The sequence below is a fragment of the Rhea pennata genome, chromosome 5 (genome assembly GCF_028389875.1).
Source record: "Rhea pennata isolate bPtePen1 chromosome 5, bPtePen1.pri, whole genome shotgun sequence".
NCBI classification, from domain to species: Eukaryota; Metazoa; Chordata; class Aves; order Rheiformes; family Rheidae; genus Rhea; species Rhea pennata.
This window is the reverse complement of record NC_084667.1, coordinates 53,234,080-53,254,715: the sequence shown is the minus strand read 5'-3', so window position 1 is coordinate 53,254,715 and position 20,636 is coordinate 53,234,080. Positions and strand designations below refer to the sequence as shown.

The window sequence follows — 20,636 nt, the reverse complement described above, 5'->3', positions numbered from 1 at the left end:
CTGTGAAGGATACACTTACACAGGAGGGAAGCCGAAGCGTAAAAAGACCAGTATGTGTCCAAGATCATACAGGGGAACCTCTTGCTGCACAGCCCCCATGGTGTTCTGGGAGCTGTGGTGGCAAACCTGTGCGGTGCGTGTTACAGCTGTGGTCGTCTCCATACGTGCGTGCGGCTGTGCGTTGCCCGGCGTAGAGGCTTCTCCATGCTGCTCTGTGAGGCACGAAGGGAAGAGCAGAGCAAGTGAAGGTATTTGGCAGATCTGATGCAAGTGCTGTGCTGCTGGCTTCCTTCCAGTGAAAGACTGCACTAGCTCAGCGGGATGGAAGCTTAAGGCTGCATTTCAAGTACTGTGGTTGTAATGCTCGTGTGATTGCTGTGGCAGTTCTGGTATATCCCCTGAAGGGACAGGCCAGGCAGAGCCACAGGGTGCTCTCTTGGTGTCTGGGACATTCTCCTCATCCCCTCCTTTTCCCTTCCTCTCCTCCAGCCCCTTGCAGCTGCCCGCTCAGCTGGAGCAGCCTGAGCAGGCAGCAGCTGCAAGGGGCCCGGGGAGGGGTGGCGATGCCCTGAGCAGGTGACAAATATGACCGAAGCCCATCCGCCGGTGCTCGCGGGGCACGTGCTGGGGCAGGCAGCAGCTGGCAAGGCTGGGGCAGAGCAGTTCCTGCACTGGCCTAGCGATGGCTTTTCAGTCAGTGCTGAAGTAGAAGCATTTCTTAAGAGTTTCCTCTGTCAGTCCTTCAAGGGAAGGAGTGCCCCCAAGGCTCTGCGGTGGTTGTCTAACGAGGCGTTAGCGCCAAAACCTGTGCCACTTTCTAGTAATGGAGTCTAACGCTGATGGGCTTTGGAGGAGCTTGCTTTTTTTAAGTAAGGCAGATTTTGATCTTTTAGTAGAAGCGTGGTTTTGTTCCGTCTTGCCCTTCTTCCCCCCACGCGCCCCAATTAATGGAGGGCTAAATTTAGAATTGCAAATTGACAGTGCTACTTTAACCAGCAAAGTAACCTATGTCTTATGACTTTGTATGCTGGTGAGGAAAAGAGAGAACGTCTCCATATGTTTTTCGGGAAGAATCTACTTGGCATAATTTAAAGAATGTAAGATTGAAAACCTGCGGTGAAATGGAAATCATCACAAGTACCTCTGATGGGGACGTGCATTTATTTTTGTTTCGCAAGCTATGCAAATCCAGAATAATTAGCTGCAGCCCTTTGGCTTCTGACAAATTGCCAGTTCAGTCTTTGTATGTGACAAAGTTTGGAGCCTTCGTATTTCTAGCGGCTTCAAAACTGTTTTGAGCATTTCTACAAGCTTTCCTAGAGCTCTAGTTCGCATTTTTTTCTATTTTAAAGTAGTTAAGATTTCTTATTTTTGGTTCTAACAAACAATAATACTTTTAGATGTTCTAGTCAGTTGGCTACAAAAGTGGGATTAGTCATTGTATTTCAAGCTTCAGATTTTTTTTTTAATAGCAACGGGATATGGAGGACAACATGTTTTTCAATGTAGAACAGCTGATTGTAGTAGTTACAATGGTCTAGGCTGCTGTTTTGTTTCTCTTTTTTTGCAGCTCTCTGGGAATTCAGATATTTGAAATCTTTTACTTTTGAGAAGAAAACTGTCCTTTAAGTTGTGGGTTTTGCTGAAGACTGTGAAGGAAAATGGAGGGTCCCTCCCTCCCCCCTTTTAAATATTCAATCAAAGTAAAATACTGATGACAACAGTTTCCACTAATTGTTGCCAGGGAACAGTTGTTTTCTTGAAATGTGGAGAGGTTTATTTTCATATGAAGTATTAATGGAATAAGCTTGTAACAGCAACGTCTAATCAAGAAAAGGGAGCTTATAAAATATATATCCAATAGCATATACAGAAAGATATGACTGGAAAGCTTCCAAAGCAAGCAGGGCTGTTGAGATGTTGGAGAGTTGGCTCTGTAGTGCGGGGAGAAGAAAGTTTATTTTTACTTGCATGCCAGTCTCTCAGTAAAGTGCGTGTTCTTCTGCATATGGCAGTCAGTTTTTGCCCTCAATGCATTTTTTGGAAGTGATTAAAAAAAAAAAAAAAAAAAAAGAAAAAAAAAACTCCAACCCTCTCCAATCGGGGTTATGCAGCTACTTTGTGTATGCTGAAAGGGCTGCTGTATGTAATCCTGAAAAGATGCTGATAGTATTTAGCTTTGGTGTTCCACAGACAGCTCTAAATGTTACACTTTGGATGTCTCAGAGTGGGTCTTCCAAAAAAATTGTAATGGTGTATATCACACATTACAGTCTTCAGCCCCCAGAAAAAAATGAGATTGTAGAAAAACAAATCCCAAGCAGAATTCATTCTCTAGTCCTCCTCAATGGTGCAAGGGGTTCTTCTGTGTGAGACAATCTTGGTACCTAACAAGCAGTGTTACCCCAGCCAGAAGCACAGGATCCAGAGCAGGCAGAGATGTTTTTTTGGCATGTTGAGACGCATTGTATCAGCAGGCTGGTCAGCCAGGTACAACCTGGTCCTTTCTGGTCCATTGGGGCAGAAGAATAAATGCAGTATTGCTGGCTGAGGGAACACTACAGAGGTTAAATAAATAGGTTAAATAAATAAACACTTGTTCTTTAAAAATTAGACAAAGTAAGGCAAACAATCACAATTTTAGGTATTTCTGCTCTATTTTACTGTTGGTTTATGAATGAGAGAACCCTCAGGTAGACTTTGTGGCTCAGAGATGTAAAGTCTCTGAGTGATTTAGTTTGATTTCTTTTGACTCTGAATCCCACTGACCCTAAGAGGTGTGGCCTCCGAAGTTATTCTCAGAAAACAGTGTGAAGACGTTATTAAGATTTAGAAATCTGTAACTAATGTTTAATGAATGGCTTTCAGATTTGAGCTTGCCTACTTTGGCACATGGAGCCTGCTGCGCCCAACTCTTTTGTCTTCTACTGCGATCTTGGAGCAACTGGTGAGTTGGGATATCCTAGGTGGAATCCCAGTACCTTTGTGAGCTCTGACTATAATGGGATTGAGATTGCATTGGAGATTTGTTTCACTTTGTCACTGGCTACAGGCAGTTTGGGAAACTCCCTTAAAAATTCTACCTCCATTAGCTAATGAAGGTGATCTTCCATGTTGTGCAATGCCATTAAATTGTTCAAACAAACAACAAAAAAGAAAAGCTTTGAAATATTTTCATGAAGGAGGTGTAGAATAAGTTTAGTGTGAAGGGACACCTGGAGCATTAGTGGGTGCTGGAACTTCTGAAAATTGCTATATACAATACTTTCTCTGTCGTCAGCGGACAAGTGTTTTCTCAAATACAAACATGAACTGCAAAACTTCTTAAATCCTTCCTCAAGAAACAGTAGAAATAAAAACAAGATCTTGAAGGAAAAGTTGGCTCCTATGGTGGAGAGCAAAGCTCTATTTGTCTCCTTTTGACTGGCCTATTTTGCAGCATACGGTCTTAGTCTTTGCAGGAAATGGCGATTAGAAATTGTTTTAGTAATCATGGTGGTGTCTACAGGCCAGCAAAGAACAGGCTTTAATTTTGGACTGCATTAAACAAAAAGATTATTTGTGTCACTGAATGCAGGTGTTATGATATAGTATCAAAGCAGGTACATGGAGCGTGTTTAGAGATGCATAACTCAGGAAATACCTTTTTTTTTAATCAAGAAAAGATCTGATTTGTGGTTTGCTGAAACTGCAGAGCATATGCTGTAGTGCAAGTAGGCAGGTAGCTCTTTAACAGTACTTTGAAGCTTTTCCCTTTGTGTAGGAGGGATGGGAAGCTAATTTGATACAACTCCAGGAGTAACTGTGCCTTTGAACCTGAAATAAGTTCTCAGGTCTGAATGCACGATGCTTTGCTAGCCTGGAGGTGAAACCGTGCAATCCCCCTACTCCAGCAGAGCTGCAAGCTGCTGACCATGACAATAGTTGTGACCCTGTCTTCAGGCCCGGGGTTTAGTTTCAGAGAGACAGTGATGCTCCTTTGGGAGCAATGATGGTATCCATCATAAAGCTGAGATTTACTTGCTTAGAACAAAAGCTTTATAGAGAGAACATCAAAGAACCAATAAAACATATTATTTGTCTGCCTTAAGAAAGGGAATGCTGGTAGGCTTAAGCTTCCTGTGGACTCCACAGAAGATGAGCAGAGTCCTTTACTGTATGCTGTTGTCTCTTCCTTCCTCCAGGTTCTGCAAAAATGGCTTGCTTCTTTGATCTCTGCTGTGCCCTGAGATGCTTACATCTGGAGATCCATTTTATTGCATTCTTGTTTGCTCTCCTATCACTTCACAGTTAAATCAGATAAATGTATTCATATTACAAGAATGCATAATATTCTAATAAAACTTTCTATTTAAAGACATTAGGATCTAAACCTTTTTTTTTTTTTTTTTTTTTTTTTTTTTTTTTTAGATTTTACTGTATTTGATCTTTAGCCTCAAGTTAAAGAAGCTCTTAGCATAGGTACCCTATTTTAAAGCAGAATACATTCAAACACAGTGAAGCCTGAAAATGATTTCCTAAATCTGACTTTTTTCATAGAGTTTTAATGGAAAAAGAAACCTAAGCTTGAAATCAGTCCAGCTGAACCTCAGATTTTATTTTATTTTTATTTTTATTTTTTGCAAGGGGCACTGTATTTTAAAAATGATATCTTTAGCTAATAAGAAAATTCATCATTCAATTAACTACATTTTTGGAGGAAGGATCTTTTTTAAGTGGTAATGTAAACTTCCTTTTGCTGTGTATCTAAAGGTAGACAGAACTGACATATATGGTTTCTGCACATGCTGTAATGTTTCACATGCCTTTGGTTGTTATTTTGCAATATTTTTCTTTTTTATAAAACCTAACGTTGTTGGAAAATACTTACAGGCTTTCGGATAATTTATTTTTAAGCATGGTTTTTGTTTAATATTTGAGAATACTTACTGCTAAAGATGACTCACACTGATGAAGAGAAGCAGTGCACTAAACTAAGGACGGGAATTGTTGAATATAGCTTTTCAGCCTGAGGAACGTAGGAGAAATCTGGGAAAAATTAAGATCCAGGAGAATTTAAGATGATTATGAGTATGCTTTCCTCAAAGGTAGGTAGAAGTAGTATCCCCAAAATGTGCTTCTTTTTAAAATGAGGTCACATTTATGGAAAATTTGAGAGCTGTTTTTTCTTTGATCCCTCTTCTCTCATACAGCTTGTCAAAAGGAAGGATAATTGCTGATTAGGTTAGTATGGTTCTCTGTTTGCTATACAAGCAGCAAGAATGGGCCAAGCATGGATAATAGATGGATCAGAACAGTCATTAAGGATGTAATGTGATCTGTCCTAAGCAGTCTTGCAGCAAGTTTTGCCCCTCCTTTTGGAAAGCTCTTTTCAAAGAGGTGATTCAGCCAGGAGCTTTCTTTGCATGGACTATACAGGGAGACTGGAGATGGAAGCACGCGTTTTTCACTCTGAGGTTGCTTCAATAAATGATAGTTGCCTCACTTAATTTCCTGATAGGTTTACTTCCCTGAATGAAAGGGTTTTTGTATAACTTAAAGTTGCTATACTTATTAACTTACATGTATATCGTGTCTTCATTTGAGCAAGTGTTTGTTATAAGATGGTATTACTTTAGTAGCTAGTGAAGACTTTTTTTCTTCCTTCCTGGCATCTTGCCAAAGAGGAAACAAGTTATTTACAGTGTTTTGACAGAATCATCTGAAGACGGGATGGAAAAGATGCCGTATGGACTGAGCTAATTCTGTAAGAGACTGAAATGTAAGGGAAACAACTGTTGCAAAGGAATTTTTGGCCAACTTTGCGAACAGAGAAAAGCTTTTTAGCTTTGTTTTATAGTAAATTGTTGATTGGAGTGAAGAGCTTCCTTACTACAAGGTCTAAGTGCATCTGAAAAGTTTTTGTGTGTGTGTGCAAGAATCTTCATTGCAACAACTCTGCTATCCTGTAACCTTACCACCATAGAGTTACTGTGTTAAAATTGTTCATTGGCTTACTGATTGCAAAGATTAGAGGACGAGCTAACTGCTGTCTATAGAATTTATGCTGATTGCAGAGAGATCGTTTGTACTTTAGGTTAGTTTAGAAAATGTTCTTTCCTGTGACCTAGACGAGCTTATCTCATAATACCCTTTCCTTTATGATAACATCCTTAAGTGGCTGAAAAAAGAACTGCAGCCATAAAAGGGAAAAATTTAGAACTTTTTAACTCTAAGTAAAAAGCATTTTGAAACAAAATCAAAGCAGATTAAACATCCATAAGCCTGCTGTGATGACTTGAATACCGTTCAGGCCCTTAATGTCTGTCTTATCAGTTAACTAAATGACTAAAAAGGAGGAGAGAGAGCATTTACTCCCTTCTGGCGACAGATCCTCCAACTGTCCCTGTTCCTGATAGTTGTTCCACCTCTAAGTCAAAAGGACAGGTTAGTGTTGCTGGTGGGTTTCAGACAGTGAAACTCCAGCACTGGCCAGAGGGCCTTGTTCCTGCCAGCAGTGTGCTGCCTTTGCACTCTTTACAATTTCTACCGGATTAGAAAACTACACCCCGATTCTGAGTCTTGCATACAGGTGTGCTGAATGCTGAAGTTCACTTCTGCTTTCTTTTGATAAAAGCAGTTTTGTATTTTCTGCTGTGATTGCTTTGTCTTAGATATTACTGGCTACTGGATCTCTCTTCTTACTTTCTTTAACTCATTTGTACGGCTAGATCAGTGCAACTCTTCAGTTTTCCTTTTTAATCCCTAAAATTTGGATCTCTTGGGCAGGGTCTGTAGAAGTAGATGCACACAAAAGCTGTATTTGTTTTGCTAGCGCTATGAGCTCTGTAGTTGTGGTAGCATTGTGCCTGACCTAGCATGGCTATTCTTTAATATTGTTTGCAGCTACCAGAACCAGAACATGTTCATTCTATCCCGTAAGGCCCATGACGTAGCCTTACAGCGCCTTTTACAGGTTGGTTGTTTTGGCGTTGTCTTTCTTATTTAGGATACTCAACGCTTTGTACAGCAGCTCAGTGTTTTTTATTTATTTCTGCACTTGTATAAAGTAGGTCCTTCTTCAGTATTGTACAAGGAAGAAACGAGGAAACCAAGACACCCTAATGATCAGTGAGTAGTTGGTTTGTGCTGTGAAAATTAAAGTGACTGCATGAAGATGTGTTTCCTAGCTTCATTTGCAACTTTGAGTTCTTGAGTGTTTTTTTTTTTCTTTTTTATGGCAAAGTTTTGGTTCAGTTACTAGTGATGTTTTGATAGTATTTTCAGCAGATCTACTTTTCTCATGCTGCTGACACTGGTTATGAAGTCCCTGTTCTGCCAGCCTACATGTCTCCTCGTCCTTCTGTACAGGGAGGACCTCTTCAGCCAGTAACACAGGGGAAAGCGCCTTACCTTTGCACTGGCTGAACCCCAAGAACAGCAGCACTATACTTGCAGGGTGAGACTGGAAGAGCAGGTTGTTCAGTTTGGTAGAGGGGCTGAGCATGAACTGAAGATGCTTCAAGGAGGCCAAGTGTGGCCATCCCAGGGCATTTGAGCCACCTGGGACTTGCAAGCTCCTAAGCCACAGTCATATTACATGAGTTGTGGTGATGTAGAATTAGCTGAGTTTATTGGGGGATGTCTTGTGCTTGCTTAAGAGCCGGGAAGGGATCTACTCTGCTTTTTTGTGATTCTCAATTGTGTATCTCTTGTAATGTTTCTTGAAGAAGCTGGAGAATTGCCGTTCCTGAGCCCTCGGATTTCTGTGAGTGAACTCTACACTTGTGTCTTGGAGGAGAAACGTTCTGATAGTTGAAGGATTTTTTTAATCTAGCAGGTAAATCCAGAAAGTCTCAGAGGCTAAAAGCTGAAGTTTACAAATGCAAACTGAAAATGAGCCAGGAAGTTTGTTTTTTACAGTGGGGTAACTCATCCTCAAGCAGTTAGCAAACTGAACTGACAGACTCTTAACTTAATGATTTCAAGGGAAAATAAGCTAGGGAGTTATTTTTGTTTTAACAAGTATTTGATGAGGCACCTGAAGCTGATTGTCAGTGCAAGAATTGGTAAGTTTTCTGGAACTTTCTTGTGTAGGCAGTCAAGCTGTGGATTAATGTAATGTTGGTCCATTTTGGCCTTTTCAGATTGGGGAATGTGATTGCATTTGCCTTTTCTAAAATAACGAATATTCCCTGGTTTTGAGGATTGCTTATTGCTTGATGGCTGTTGGCAGAGACTCTTATGGAAGAGGTGCAGTTTAACTCTACAGCATATCTAGTTTGTAAGCAATGCTATGTTGGCTTTTCTGTGTTGCATAAGGAATTGCAGTGTGAATGCTGTATAACTATGCATGAGAAATAATCTGTGCATGGAAATGCTGTCTGGAAGATTGTTACTGCCCAAATATGTCTATTTGTAATCAAATTTTGGTGCAGTAATACCATCAAGTTAATGTTTAAAAGAAGGGCTAATAAGTAGAATTATCAAACAAAGTTAAGTGGTGACTGAACTTCAATTTCTTATAAGTCTTTTTAAAAGTGATGTGCTGCATCTTTATTGACTCGGTCAAGGTTGTTTATGATTTTGTCTGAAGAACCGTGTGTTTGCAGAGGATTGCTCAGCAAAGCCTGTGGCACAGTGAGGTTGGCTGTAACATACTCAAGCTAGGATGATGAACCATAAAACAATGAAGAATACACCTAGAAACAGCAAATAAGTAGAAATTTTAGAGTAAAACAAAGCAGCTGACCTACTGAAGAGTTTTACATCTCTTTGAGGCACAATTTGTAAAAAATTATTTGCTTTTGAGATTTTACTTGCATGTTTGTTATCCTGATATAATGATACTCTGCTTCTGTATATGCTCGTGTGATGTCTGCAACTGTTATAAAGGACCATCTCCCAAGTATCTAAAATAGGAGAAAATCTTTCTATTAAAACATCTGGCATCTTAATCTGTTAAATCCTTTTAATCTTTCACCAAGTGACATCTATTTTTTGTATCAAACAGAGTATGAAATTGATCCATGATTATATAAGGAATCTCAGCACTCAGGAAGAGTTTGGGATCTAGACGTGTATCCCAACTTACGCTTACGCTGTAAGATTTTGCTGTTTCTGTGTTCCTAATGATCAGAATTTCTCTTCCACATTATAAGGTGTTTTTTTTTTTTTTTTTTTTTTTTTTTTTTTTTTTTTAATCAGGAGGCACCATAAGTTCAAGGCTGTATTTCCGCATACTTCAGATCATTTATTATTTTATACTGAGATCAACAATTTGCTTGACTTAAATGACCTACTGTGTATTGGAGGTGAGCGCTGAATACAGTCAAAAAGCATTTTCTTTTTTAAAAATTGTCCTATGGGTCTGAGTACATGGGACATGCCCCACATCTGTGTTTAGAGGCTGATAGTAACTTGACAGGCACATGCTGAATTTTAGAGTGCTTATGGATTTTACTTATTTTCCTCTCAAAAGTTTGAGTGGCTTTTAGTAGATTTGCTGGGGGGGGGGGGATGTTGAGTGTTGAAAGGCATGCTTTAGTTATTTATTTTTAATTATTCTTTATGCTTTTGGGATGTGAGATGAAGAAACTTTACCATTTCTTGAGCTTTTAGAGAAAGAGCCAAATTGCAATATTTTCATCTAGTGTTAACTGAATTTTAACAGAGTTTGGTTATGAATTCTCAACTTCTAGTGGAAAAGGTGAGATTTTGTTGACATTCAGTTTTTTGATGCTGATATTCCGGCAGTCACTTCCAAATTCTTAGTCCTGTGCCCTTTGAATCCAGTGTCTTCAGGGAGGAGAACAGGAGGTATGTTATTGTCTTGCTTGGAAAAAATCCTATGTAAAATATGCTGTCATTGTAAGGAAGGTATGAAGATAATGCTGAGCATGAGCCGTGATATTCTTAATTAAAACAGGGAGGTTTGATTTAGTGAAGGATTTTGAATCTAGTTCATCAGTTCTGGCTTATATGCTTATCTTATGGCAGGGTAAATTGCAACAGTTCAACACGAGGGTGGTCTCTTGAATTGTCTCTGTCCCTTTACAAAAGCGAGAGTGTGACTATAATATATTGAAAGGCAGAGAGTCTGAGATATTTAAGGGTAGCCCACTTGATTGACTTGAAGGTTGTAATGCTGCAAGCTTACTTTGAATTCAGTGCACTACAGATGAAGTTCTCACATCACTGTGTTGTCAAGGTCTTGGATTTATCTGAGATAAACCAGCTATAAGGAGGTATGGCAGGTTGTGTCTTGACACATGTAGCCTGTTTTGGGCAGGGTTATCACATAGTCTGTTTAATCTGGTGGGATGAGTCAAACCAAAGGTGGTTGTCCTGTTCTGTGCAGGGTGTAAAGAGATTTTCTAAGGTTGTGCTCTCCTTTCTGAAGATGTTTGTAGGAGTCAATGAGTTGAAGAACCTGCTTTTGTGGTGGGAATGAGAAGGCATTAATTGTGGTTAGAGTTTTTGGTTCCATACTTGCCCTCATTACACTACTTTGTATATAAGAGCATGTACAGTGTTTCCTATGATTTCATTCTGTTTTTTTCTGGAATATGTGCCAGACTTTTTTTCTCCTGTCTGATTTCTCTGGGCAGCCATGGACACCTACCTGCTAATACTTGTTTTCTCATCTGTTGTCCTATTTCACCTATTTCAAAAGCTGTGTCTTAGACCAAGAATGAATGAGTGAAAGGATAAACCCTATACAAGCTAATTTTACAAGTAAAGATTGTTAAAATAAACTGCTGTTTGTATGTATTGTGCTTTGTTAATCCTAACACTAGAAACATTAGGTGAAGCCTTTCTATATGTTACAGTTCTGGATTAAGATGAATAACTGAGGAATGGCACGTCTACAAAAAATTCAAATCCCTTAATCTCTGTGCTGAAAGCATGTATTTATGCTAAGGTTACATATAACTAGCTGGTCATTAGCTTGCATTTTGTCCCTTGTTTTATGGGGGTTTGCTCGCTCATTTGTTTAAACTCTGTATGTGGGATTTCTTTTTCTTTCAGTTGAACTTTTCTGTAGTTAACGTAAGCAGGTTAAGCCTAAAGGGCAGAGCTTTTGAAGAGCAGATTTCAAACTTCAAAGCAGTCTTTGCCCCGGTTCCATATTCTTCTTTGTACCCCTTCACAGAAGTCCATGCTGTGGTGTTTGGAACAGGGTGTACCGAAGGACAGGTCTTTGGGGCCCGTCCCGTGCCTGTACTTCGTGTTGGCTGGAGGCAAGCCAGCTCTTTGCTTTGAAGTTGTAGAGCTGTGCTACCATGGCAGAAGGCTGGGCTTGTTTCTCAGTGGGCCTTAACCAGCCTGAACACCTCTGCCACCTCAACATGGCTACGTAGTCTCTCTTGGACAGCTAGGTTACGTCTGCTCTGGCTGCACAAAGAGCAGAGCAGGACCTGACTGCCTGATCATGACCTCAGAGCCACCCAAAATCTATTAATTCACGTGACTGTAGTATTCAAATGACTGTTAATTTAGAGAGAATTGGGAAGTCTCCTACAGCACCACCAACTGTATCTGTTAGGATAGTCCTCTCAAAGCTACTTTTCCTCCTCCTGCTGCTTACTAGCCGTATGTTTCTGTAGCACCTTGTTTCATGGACTAAGACAAGAAAAGGAATGCTTTACACCTCGTTTGTCATCTGCAGCACAACATCAGTTGTAAGCTGTGGTGTTAGATGCCAGCAGAAGCTGCAAGCATGGCAGCCAGGACACTTCGGGATGGTGTTCCAGCAATCAGCCTACAACGTGCAGTGCTGAGCACCGGGCCTGAGCAGGCAGGCAGAACTCCTCTGATGTGCTGAAAAAAATGTAGCGGATCTAAGGCCGAGGTACCAAATTGTCCTGGTTTTCCTGCAAATTTTGAGTGATTTTTATGACACAAAAAAAAATGGAAGGTAAAATTTGAAAACATTACAATGGAAATGAGATATACCAATGAGGGAACTTACTAGGTATCAAAATAGCTTCCCAGTTAGCTGAAACTGTTTAAAATTGAGATTTCACAAAGATGTGTAGTTGAGCTTGCATTTTGGGAGGCCTTGGTGAGGGGAAATTCTGTGGCTTATGCAGTAGAACGTATCAGATGGTCATGATGATCCTTAAACACCTAAAAATCTATGGTCTAAGTTGCTAAGCAGAGCGCCTTTTTTTTCAAAGATGCTGAACAGTTGCTGTTCATGTCCATGGCCATGGAAAATGCCAAGTGCTCTAGCTGCTTCCTTGGGGCATAAATATAAATGCAAAAGCCCATTTTGAACTTTTTTTTAATTGTGGCTGCAACATCTTTCTGACTGAATTCCACGGTTTCATGCTAGCGATTTTTCTCACTTTCTTTGCAGTTGCAATATTTTTATTTGGGCTGCTAGATATGTACATACACTAGATAGTATATGTAAAAGTAACATACATAATACATACTACACATTTGTGCTGGTTATAATATGTGGGGAAGGATACAGGTAAGACAAATTTCAGGATGAAAACTTTTTTTTTTTTTTTTTTTTTTTTTTTTAATTTTAATATAAGGTTTTGCCTCACAAGATATTTTAAGTATTCAGTGAGAGACTTTGGTTCTGTGGGAACTAGTCAAATTTAGCAGACTTAAATATAGAAGCCAAGTAGTACTGTGACTTGCAGAAACCCTGCCTCTATAAATGAAAAAAAAGAAGCTATTCTTGCCACTTATTGCTCCTCAGTGCAGCAAAACACTGCATTTAACTTTTTTATTTTTTTTCTTCTTCTTTTTCCTTTTTTATTTTTCCAAAGGGCTGAGAGGGTGAGATTGTTCTCTCTAATAGTACAGGACTACTTCTGGCTTCAGTATGGCACCTTTTTGCAAACAAGATTTCAGCAAAGTGTTTGAGCCTATAACAGAGCATAAGAAAATTAGTAAGAAAGGGTCTGAAAGGCTGTTTTCATTTCATTATCAAATTTAAAATGTTAACTTGTCTGTGGCTGACTTGAGTTGTTGCTTATTTTGATTTCGCTCATGAGGATTGGCCAGTCATGCAGCAAATCTTACATCAGAAGACCTGGGTCAGTGGGAATCAAACCCCTTTTCTGTAGCCTGGTGGATTATGCAGATGGGAGAGGCAGTTCTGTACAGGACCCAAGGGAGTTGTATGTACAGTGTAGCTGGGAAAATGGAGCTGCAGGGTTAGCCATTAGAGGTAGTAAAAGCGGCAACTTTTCTGCATGGACTGGCTGACCTTTGAATCACGTTGCTAATGTGGACTGAAGTCCATGCCACTGTGCCCTTTTTTCTACTGCTGCTTTTCCTAGGGAAGTGTATGGCTCTGCCACAGCCATGTCTCCCATTGGATTCTAAAATACCATATATTGCAGTCAGCAGTCCAAGAGATGTTTTTGAGAGTACTGCCCATTTTATCTGAAGCTTTGGAGAACTTTGGTTCTTGAATAGCAAGCTAATGTCATGAGCTTGGTATGCCTAGCGTAAAGAAAGACTGGGAAGAAAAAGTTTTATTACCAAGAAAATAAAGGTCATTCCTCCTACAAGCACAGGATGAAAGGGGAAGCTTTATATTCCCTGGTAAAAATGATTTAACCCCTCCCTGTTGGTTCCTGAAGTAAAATCTAACCAAATCAGAGAAGAGCCCAGAGTAAGTTCTATTACGCTGATGTCACCTTTGTGTGGTAGGTTCTTAGCTTAGATTTAGCTGTCTTGTGTTGATTTGAAATAAAGATGATAAAGTGCAATTTATGGGATGTATTGGAAATTATTTGCTAGTTGATCTTAGTTATTTACCATCAGGCTTGCTGGGAACTTTTCCCTAGAAGGAGACAGCTTGAAAGGCACCCATTTTTCATAAACTATTTTTAAAGCTTTAACGTTACTTGAAGCACTTACTTGAGATGTTTATTTTAGGCAGAAAAGAACTGAATTCTCCTGTGTGTATTCTTAGTCTCTGCTTCAGGGTGAATCTCCGTATTTTTGCTCCTCAGCAGGCTCTGTTAAGCATTTCTGACTCTCTCTCTCCTGCTCCCACTCATCTTGTGGAGAGTAAAAATTTGAAAACTCTACCAAAAAGAGATGGTGAAGTCTCTCTCTCTCTCTCTCTCTCTCTCTCTCTCTCTCTCTCTCTCTCTTTTTTTTTTTAAACAGTCCTTGCCTATTGATCCCAAATGTATCACTCCTCATGGTTCAGGTTAAACGGGAGATTAGGTGAAGCTTTGGGCAAGTTGCCTTTTATAAGCTTAAGGTTAGTCTGCAAGTGCAGGGCTTGGATGGAGGTGCCCTCCTTCAGTGACGCCCGTCGGGAGAAGCCAATGACTGGGGAAGCTGGTCCCTCTGCGCCACAACAGGATGTGGAAATTTTCTGGAGGGGTCTGTCTGGCTCATCTGTGGATTTTATTGTTCTCTGGGGAAATGGCTGGCTAAAGAAAACAAAACCTACCTGCAGATGTTTTAAGCCAGTTTGTGGTGAATGTTTTGAGCAGTTAAAATACCTGTTCTTGTTCCCACTTGGAAAGGTTTAGATAACTTGCTTAATTTTTCTGGATCTTAATTTGGCCCATTAGCAGTATTGTGAGACTTTAACTGATCTTTCTGAAAGGTTTAAGGATCCTCTGGGAGATACTGGAATGTTCTTCCTGACATAAGTTCTGCATGTAAAGCAGAGTTTGATTTTTTTTTTTTTTTTTTTTTTTTTAACCCTCTATTGCTTTGTACATAGCTTTGCATGATGAGAACTTGTTTCTCACAGTTGCTTCAGCATATCACCACCTGCTACCCTGTTGCTTTGACCAAGATGGAGGCACTTGGCTTCATTGACACTGACCTGGTAGTGACCGTGTGCCAAAGGCTCAGGTCCTTTTGCTGGAAGCGAATAGAAATGGCTACAAAGAGAATTTTGCTGGGGAGGAAAACGATAATGATGAGTGGATTAAAATGTCCATCTGTCTTGGTTTCCTTTTTTTTTTTTTTTTTTGACTTAAAAATCATCGTTGCAGAATTGTTCTTGTCACATGTGAAGAGACGGCCTGCAGCATCAGGCACTGAGCAGCGGAGAGGGAAGCTGCTTTCCATCTCCTCTCCTTGCCCCCTGCCTGGAAACATCATTCATTACACTTTGCTGGCTGTTTACCAAACCTGCGGCTGCAACAGTGAGCCAGCTAGCTTGTGGTGTCTCAACTCGACCGTCGCTGGTGCGGACAGCCCTTTCTGAAGGAGATCACCTGCTGCTTCCTTACATCGGGGCTTGATCATTCCAGCTGCTGACTTTTGCTGGGGTCTCTGTTTAGTTGTGTTGGTTTTGCAACATCAGCTCGGTGAGATTTCACACATATGTTGGTATGTTTTAAGAATGTGGTCTTGCTGTAGGTGCTTGGGGAGTTTTTCACGTGCTGCACCCAGCAGAACAGGAGCTTGTTATGCGTGCTGCAGGCAGTGGTTAATTTTTGCCCTGAGCTGACATTCTGCTGTTGTATTTGCATGGGAGTAGCTTGCTGTGCCCTTAACTCTGGCAAGTATGAATTAGGTAAATCCAAACTAAGCATAAATAAATTTCTGAAATTATCTGAACAATCTTGTTCACTGAAGAAGGATTGAGGGATCTTACACATGTATATGTTTTGTTGTTTTTTAATCATGGAAAAAATTCCTGCTGTATATTACCTTGATAAATTTGGTACTCAGCATGTTTCAGCTACTCCCCAACTTCACTTACGTCTACAGGCAATGAAATACTTAGAACTGAGATTGCCCCTGTTAACACAGAAGCCCAAGGTGGGCCTGCCCACGGCATGGTACTTGTTGCTGGTGCAATGTCTAGTGCTCGTGCTCTCTGGGGTCATTCTGGGTTGTAGGATATGTAGAGGGAGGGGGAAGGAAGAGGGCAGTAGATTATAGGTTTGAGTCAGAAAGAGGATGACAAGCCTTAAGGTCTTATTGGCCGTTACTCAATGTGGTAACAAATATGACTAGGCATCCTTTTCATGACCTACGGCTACCTTAGTCTCTTGCAGCATCTTTATCAGGTGGAGATGCCCACAGTGTTGAAACGTCTGACTCAGAATATGTTGTCAAAGTGCGTGTTTCTTAATCCTTGCTGCCTAGTTACTGGTGAGCAAGGGTGCCTCTGAAAGCTCTTTTCAGATGGTAAGTAACATCAGTTGTGTTTGCGTAGGGCGTTTCCCCACGGCACTGGGCACTGGCAGCCGGTTTGGGGACAAAGTGCGTGTGCTGCAGAGAACTGTGAATTCGCCGCGTACTGAAAGCAGTCACTTCTGTAAGTGCCTGGGCTAAAGGGAGAGGTGCTAGTCCTTCAACGAATCGAACTGGACTTTGAAAAAAATCTGGCTGTTGGTAGATACAAGGAAGCGCCTGGAACCACAGGGTACATTACGACATGTGGCACTCACCAAAATACATTTTATTTGTAAATAGCTATTGGTTACAGCTAATAAGCTGGCAATTACTCAGCCACGTACAGCTCAGGATAGTTAATGGGCTGAACTCTTTACAATAGGTCTTTTTGTATTATTGGTGTATTCTGATGTACTGCTGTCTACCGTATTACGAATGTAGCATGGCTGAGCTGCGTAAGTACTTGCTAAACCTCAGAGCAGATTTATCTGGAATGTTTTAGTTACTGCCTGAGTGACATATCTTAACAGATTAATATCCCAGAACACTAACGCCACAAACCTGCCTCCTTTAAGGACATAGCAAATGTCTACAAGCTCTGCAATGTGGATTAAGTCATTTTTCAAGTGTAGGTTCTTTGTTTTTGTTTATTTCTTATTTTTTTAACTCAATTTCACTTTCTGCAGACATGTGGGTTCCCCTGTTGGCAACAAGGTATGCAGAGATCAAAGCTGGGCGGCCTGTGGCCCCCGATGGTGGCCCAGAACCACTGCTGGAAAGAGGCAGGCTTTATTCCCACTTGTAGTAGTTGGAGTTAAGTGGGAGGAAAGCTACTGTGGCACAAGGAGGACTCAGTTGTAAAAAGACTTGCAAGAAACCTTTATAGTTGGCTATATTGAGGAGGGGGCTCTGCAGAGGTGGAAAAACCTACACTCACTCCATTTCCCTGACGTGCAGCATTCTTTCCTACATTTTTCTATTGTTCTGTTGTAATTTTAAAAAAATGTCCCAAATGATGGGGCTTTCACCAGTTCCTGTGGGCGATTACTCCACAGTCTAATATATTTTGCTGCCGGGAAGTCTTCCTGCTACTCAGCCCGTCCGTTTCCTTTATTCTTTTCATCCTGTTAGTCCTAGTTAACCTTTTCTTTTTAACTCTTCTCACCCTAAGCGTTTGTGTCTTTTTCTCGGGCAAACAGCTTTCAGATGTTGCTGCTCTTTTACTGCACCTTGTTTCTACCCTGTGTGAGAGTAGGGATAGACTGCCTCACAGCTCCCTGGCTTCGGAGCTGCTGAGCTGGGAATCCTCCGATAGGCTTTAACTCATGATATCCTGGTTGCATGGTTGTAACAGAAGAGTTTCAGAGTAACTGCCTAGGAGATTTAGATACCTAAATAAATCTAGCCGTGAGCTGGAAATCTGAGTCCCCTGTGTTGCCTTGGCCATCTCAGCTATGTTTAGCTTTCCTTATGGAAATTGTGCCCTTTTGCCTCTGTTTTTTGTTTCTGGTCACCATGTTCCTTCCCCCCCCCTTTTTTTTTTTTTTTTCCTGGCAGCCTTAAAAATGGCAGAAAAGAAGAAAAGAAATTGTTTTCATTCCATGTCATTAGCAGGGACACCATAAACTGACTTCATGGTATTTTGGGAGCTGTAATTTACTTTATGTAAGCTTGATATGATACCTTAGAAGTTCTTCCCCCTTTTTCTCCGTCTCTTCCCTTTTATGCTTTGGGAAGTCTTCCTCAGTTTAGCTCCCACACCCCACAGTAAAATAGTTTCCTGTATTGCTGGTCTTTTTTGCATGTTTGATTATATTACCACAAGGGTGTATTTCTGAGGCACAAACACTTCTGCTTTCATTTAGTATATTCTTATTGAAGCAATCGCAAGATATGTGAACTGTGGTAGAAAATGCAAGAATGTAAGTTGCTTTATAGTGCATTTGTGTCTTGCAGTGTTAGTGTTGTGAAGGATTTAATGTTTTGGTTCCAGTCTTATTTTTAATACCTTTCTCTAAAAGGTAGATTTTACTGTATAGCAGGTTTAGATTACAAAAAAAATCTGCTTACTGGCTTTCAGGCTTTTCTTTTCTTTTCCTGCTATGTTATGAAATACTCGATGTTTTCTGTTGCTCAGAAATTCTTTTTTAGAGGATTCTGCAAACTCTTAGGAGTGTTTCAAAAGATACCCATTCAGTCTTAGGGAAATACTGTATTTTCACAAATGATATTTCCTTTGTTTTAGAATTTGCCGCCCAAGAATTCCTTATAGCATTTCAGACTGATTCAGATTAAGCTTTTTCGCATGTAAATTTATTTTCACCCTCAAGTGAATTTAGCAAAATATGTTGGCAGTTCTTTGCATCCTTAATTTTCTTGCTTCTCCCAAAGAACACTTAGTCCTGTTCTGAAAAGCTTCTCAAAGACCATTCATCTAACTTGTCATCTTTTATTCTTTCCTCTTGCATGGCATCACTCATGGGAGTAATCCTCCAGCTGTAATGTGGTGCTATTTTACGCCCTTGAGTGGCATCCCCAGCTGCTGCTTGCCTCTGCTGAAGATGACAGATGGCTGTTGTTTTCTGGAGCCATGCCAGGTATTCAGTTTGGGCAGTTTTGTTGTGTTTTATTTAGGACCTAGCAGCGTTGGAATAACACCGTTCTATTTTGAACTTTTCCTTCTCCATCTCCTTTCTTCCCCCCTAGTTGGTTTACTGTTTAGGACCTGAAGTTACTGAGAGAACGTGATGTGCTGTTTAGTAGCCTGAGAGTGATAGGCTTTGGGCTGTTTTTGCTTCTCAGTGTTTGAGGTCTTATAGTAACTGTGAGGAGAAATTTGTAGGAAAGCTTAGCCATTTTGAGATGACTTTTCTCTGTAGCCACAATATTGGTATTGGAAGACATTTTGAACAAATTGTTGCACTCAGCTTTCTCCTTAGGATTCTGAAGACGTAAATAAACGTCTTAATCAAACTTTCATATAAGCCTATCTACATTTGTTTCAGAGCAAACTCACCCCTGTTAAAATCAAATTACTTTTTTTCTTTCCTGTTCATCCATAACCTGTATCTGCAATGTTTACTTCCTTTGAAGATGCGAACAAGGCTCCAGCCGTGGTTGCTCTCTTACTGCTCTGAGTAGTAATGGGCTTCATAGGACAGTTCCCTCTACAACTGAAGACTTGTTTCCCACAAAACACAGTTGTGCAAACTCCTTCCTTGAAGAGCCTGTGCTTCATAGGCTTGAAGCTGTGATGAGAACCACGTGGGCAAAGGATTTGCACAAGTGGGGTCAAATTTAAGACGTGTGCTCCTATGTTCTCTTTAACCAGGCCTTGCTTAGCAGGAATAGTCACAGCAAAGGGTCTGATTAGCAGAAAGCCGGTTCATTTTCTTAGGAAACTGAGGATGCCTCTTGGCCATCATCCTAGCCATAAATTAGGGAAATTGTTTCTGTGCTGGTGTTTGAAAGGGCATATTAGATCAGCATATTTTAAATATTATTTGAAGGATGTGAAAACCTTTGAACAGCTGAAATAACAGCGGATAAACAAATGGAATGTCAAAAATGAAGCCCAATCAATTTTGAAATAGATTTCCTTCCTTTAAATTACACAACTGAAAATGTCATACTGCCATAAATTTGTTAAATATAGTTATATGTTTGCAGTTTCCATGTCTTTGCATCTTAGAAGAGTGTCGGTTTATAGTGCGTAGAGATGAGACAGTAACTTTCTAGGAGAACTTTGACGATTGTCTGAACGATAGAAGCAACTGGCCTGCACTAGTCAGATGTTTTTAAAATCTATACTGGAAAAATATATTTTAACTCGTAAGGTGATTTTAAATTTGTGTTTTAGCCACAGCTTGAGGTCAAATTTGGAAGGTACTCTATAGACAAGTCAGTGTCTTAAATGGGCTACTTTCTCAGAAATTGTTTCCCACTGCTCTACATGAGAAGTAATATTTGGTAGTTGTACTTAACAACGTGGAACCTTTTGCCATTAAAAAGGGGGTTAAAAAAAAAAAAAAAGTTGCAAAGCTTTCAGCATCTTCTGAATCCAGTCAGAGCATGGGAACTGTGGTCTGGGGCTCTGCGCCTCTCTGAGAACTTCTACTGAAAAAAAAAAATTGCACTTTAGAATCATTTAGAGTCTTGTGGCTTGTTTCTCTTAGGAGAGTACAAGTGAAATGGGAGATTGTATAAACCACTTGATATTACAGTTAACTTAGCATTGCTAGATGTTTGTGTATTTCTAATAAAAGCAGGCAATTGAGTTAACATGCATTACTGCCATACAGTAGAGACGTAGTGACTGACTGTGCTTCTAGCTTGTTGCAAAAGTAGAGTAAAAGAGTTTTGCTAAAAATACTGCCCTAACAACTTACAGAATACTCAAATTTGCCTTATCGTTGAGAGACTGGAAAGTCTCAAAGACTTGAGATGTGTCATCAAAGAACCTGTGTTTTGGCACTGTGTTCTTGTAACATTCACATATTGCAAGTTTATAAGCCTATCTGCGATGT

The 20,636-nt window shown here is 40.2% G+C and overlaps 1 protein-coding gene across 2 annotated transcripts in view; it reads left to right on the top strand.

Annotated features, from left to right (window-relative positions):
- ITPK1 (inositol-tetrakisphosphate 1-kinase) overlaps positions 1-20,636 on the top strand; it is a 155,767-nt gene that overhangs the window by 40,725 nt on the left and 94,406 nt on the right. Inside the window, exon 1 of one of the 2 annotated variants that reach the window (XM_062576992.1) lies at positions 5,019-5,087. The exons of the other annotated variant lie outside the window; for it this stretch is intronic. Coding sequence (XP_062432976.1) covers positions 5,061-5,087 — 27 coding nt within the window. The 5' untranslated portion in view covers positions 5,019-5,060. Of the gene's footprint in view, positions 1-5,018; positions 5,088-20,636 lie in introns of those variants that run through there. 2 annotated transcript variants of the gene reach the window in all.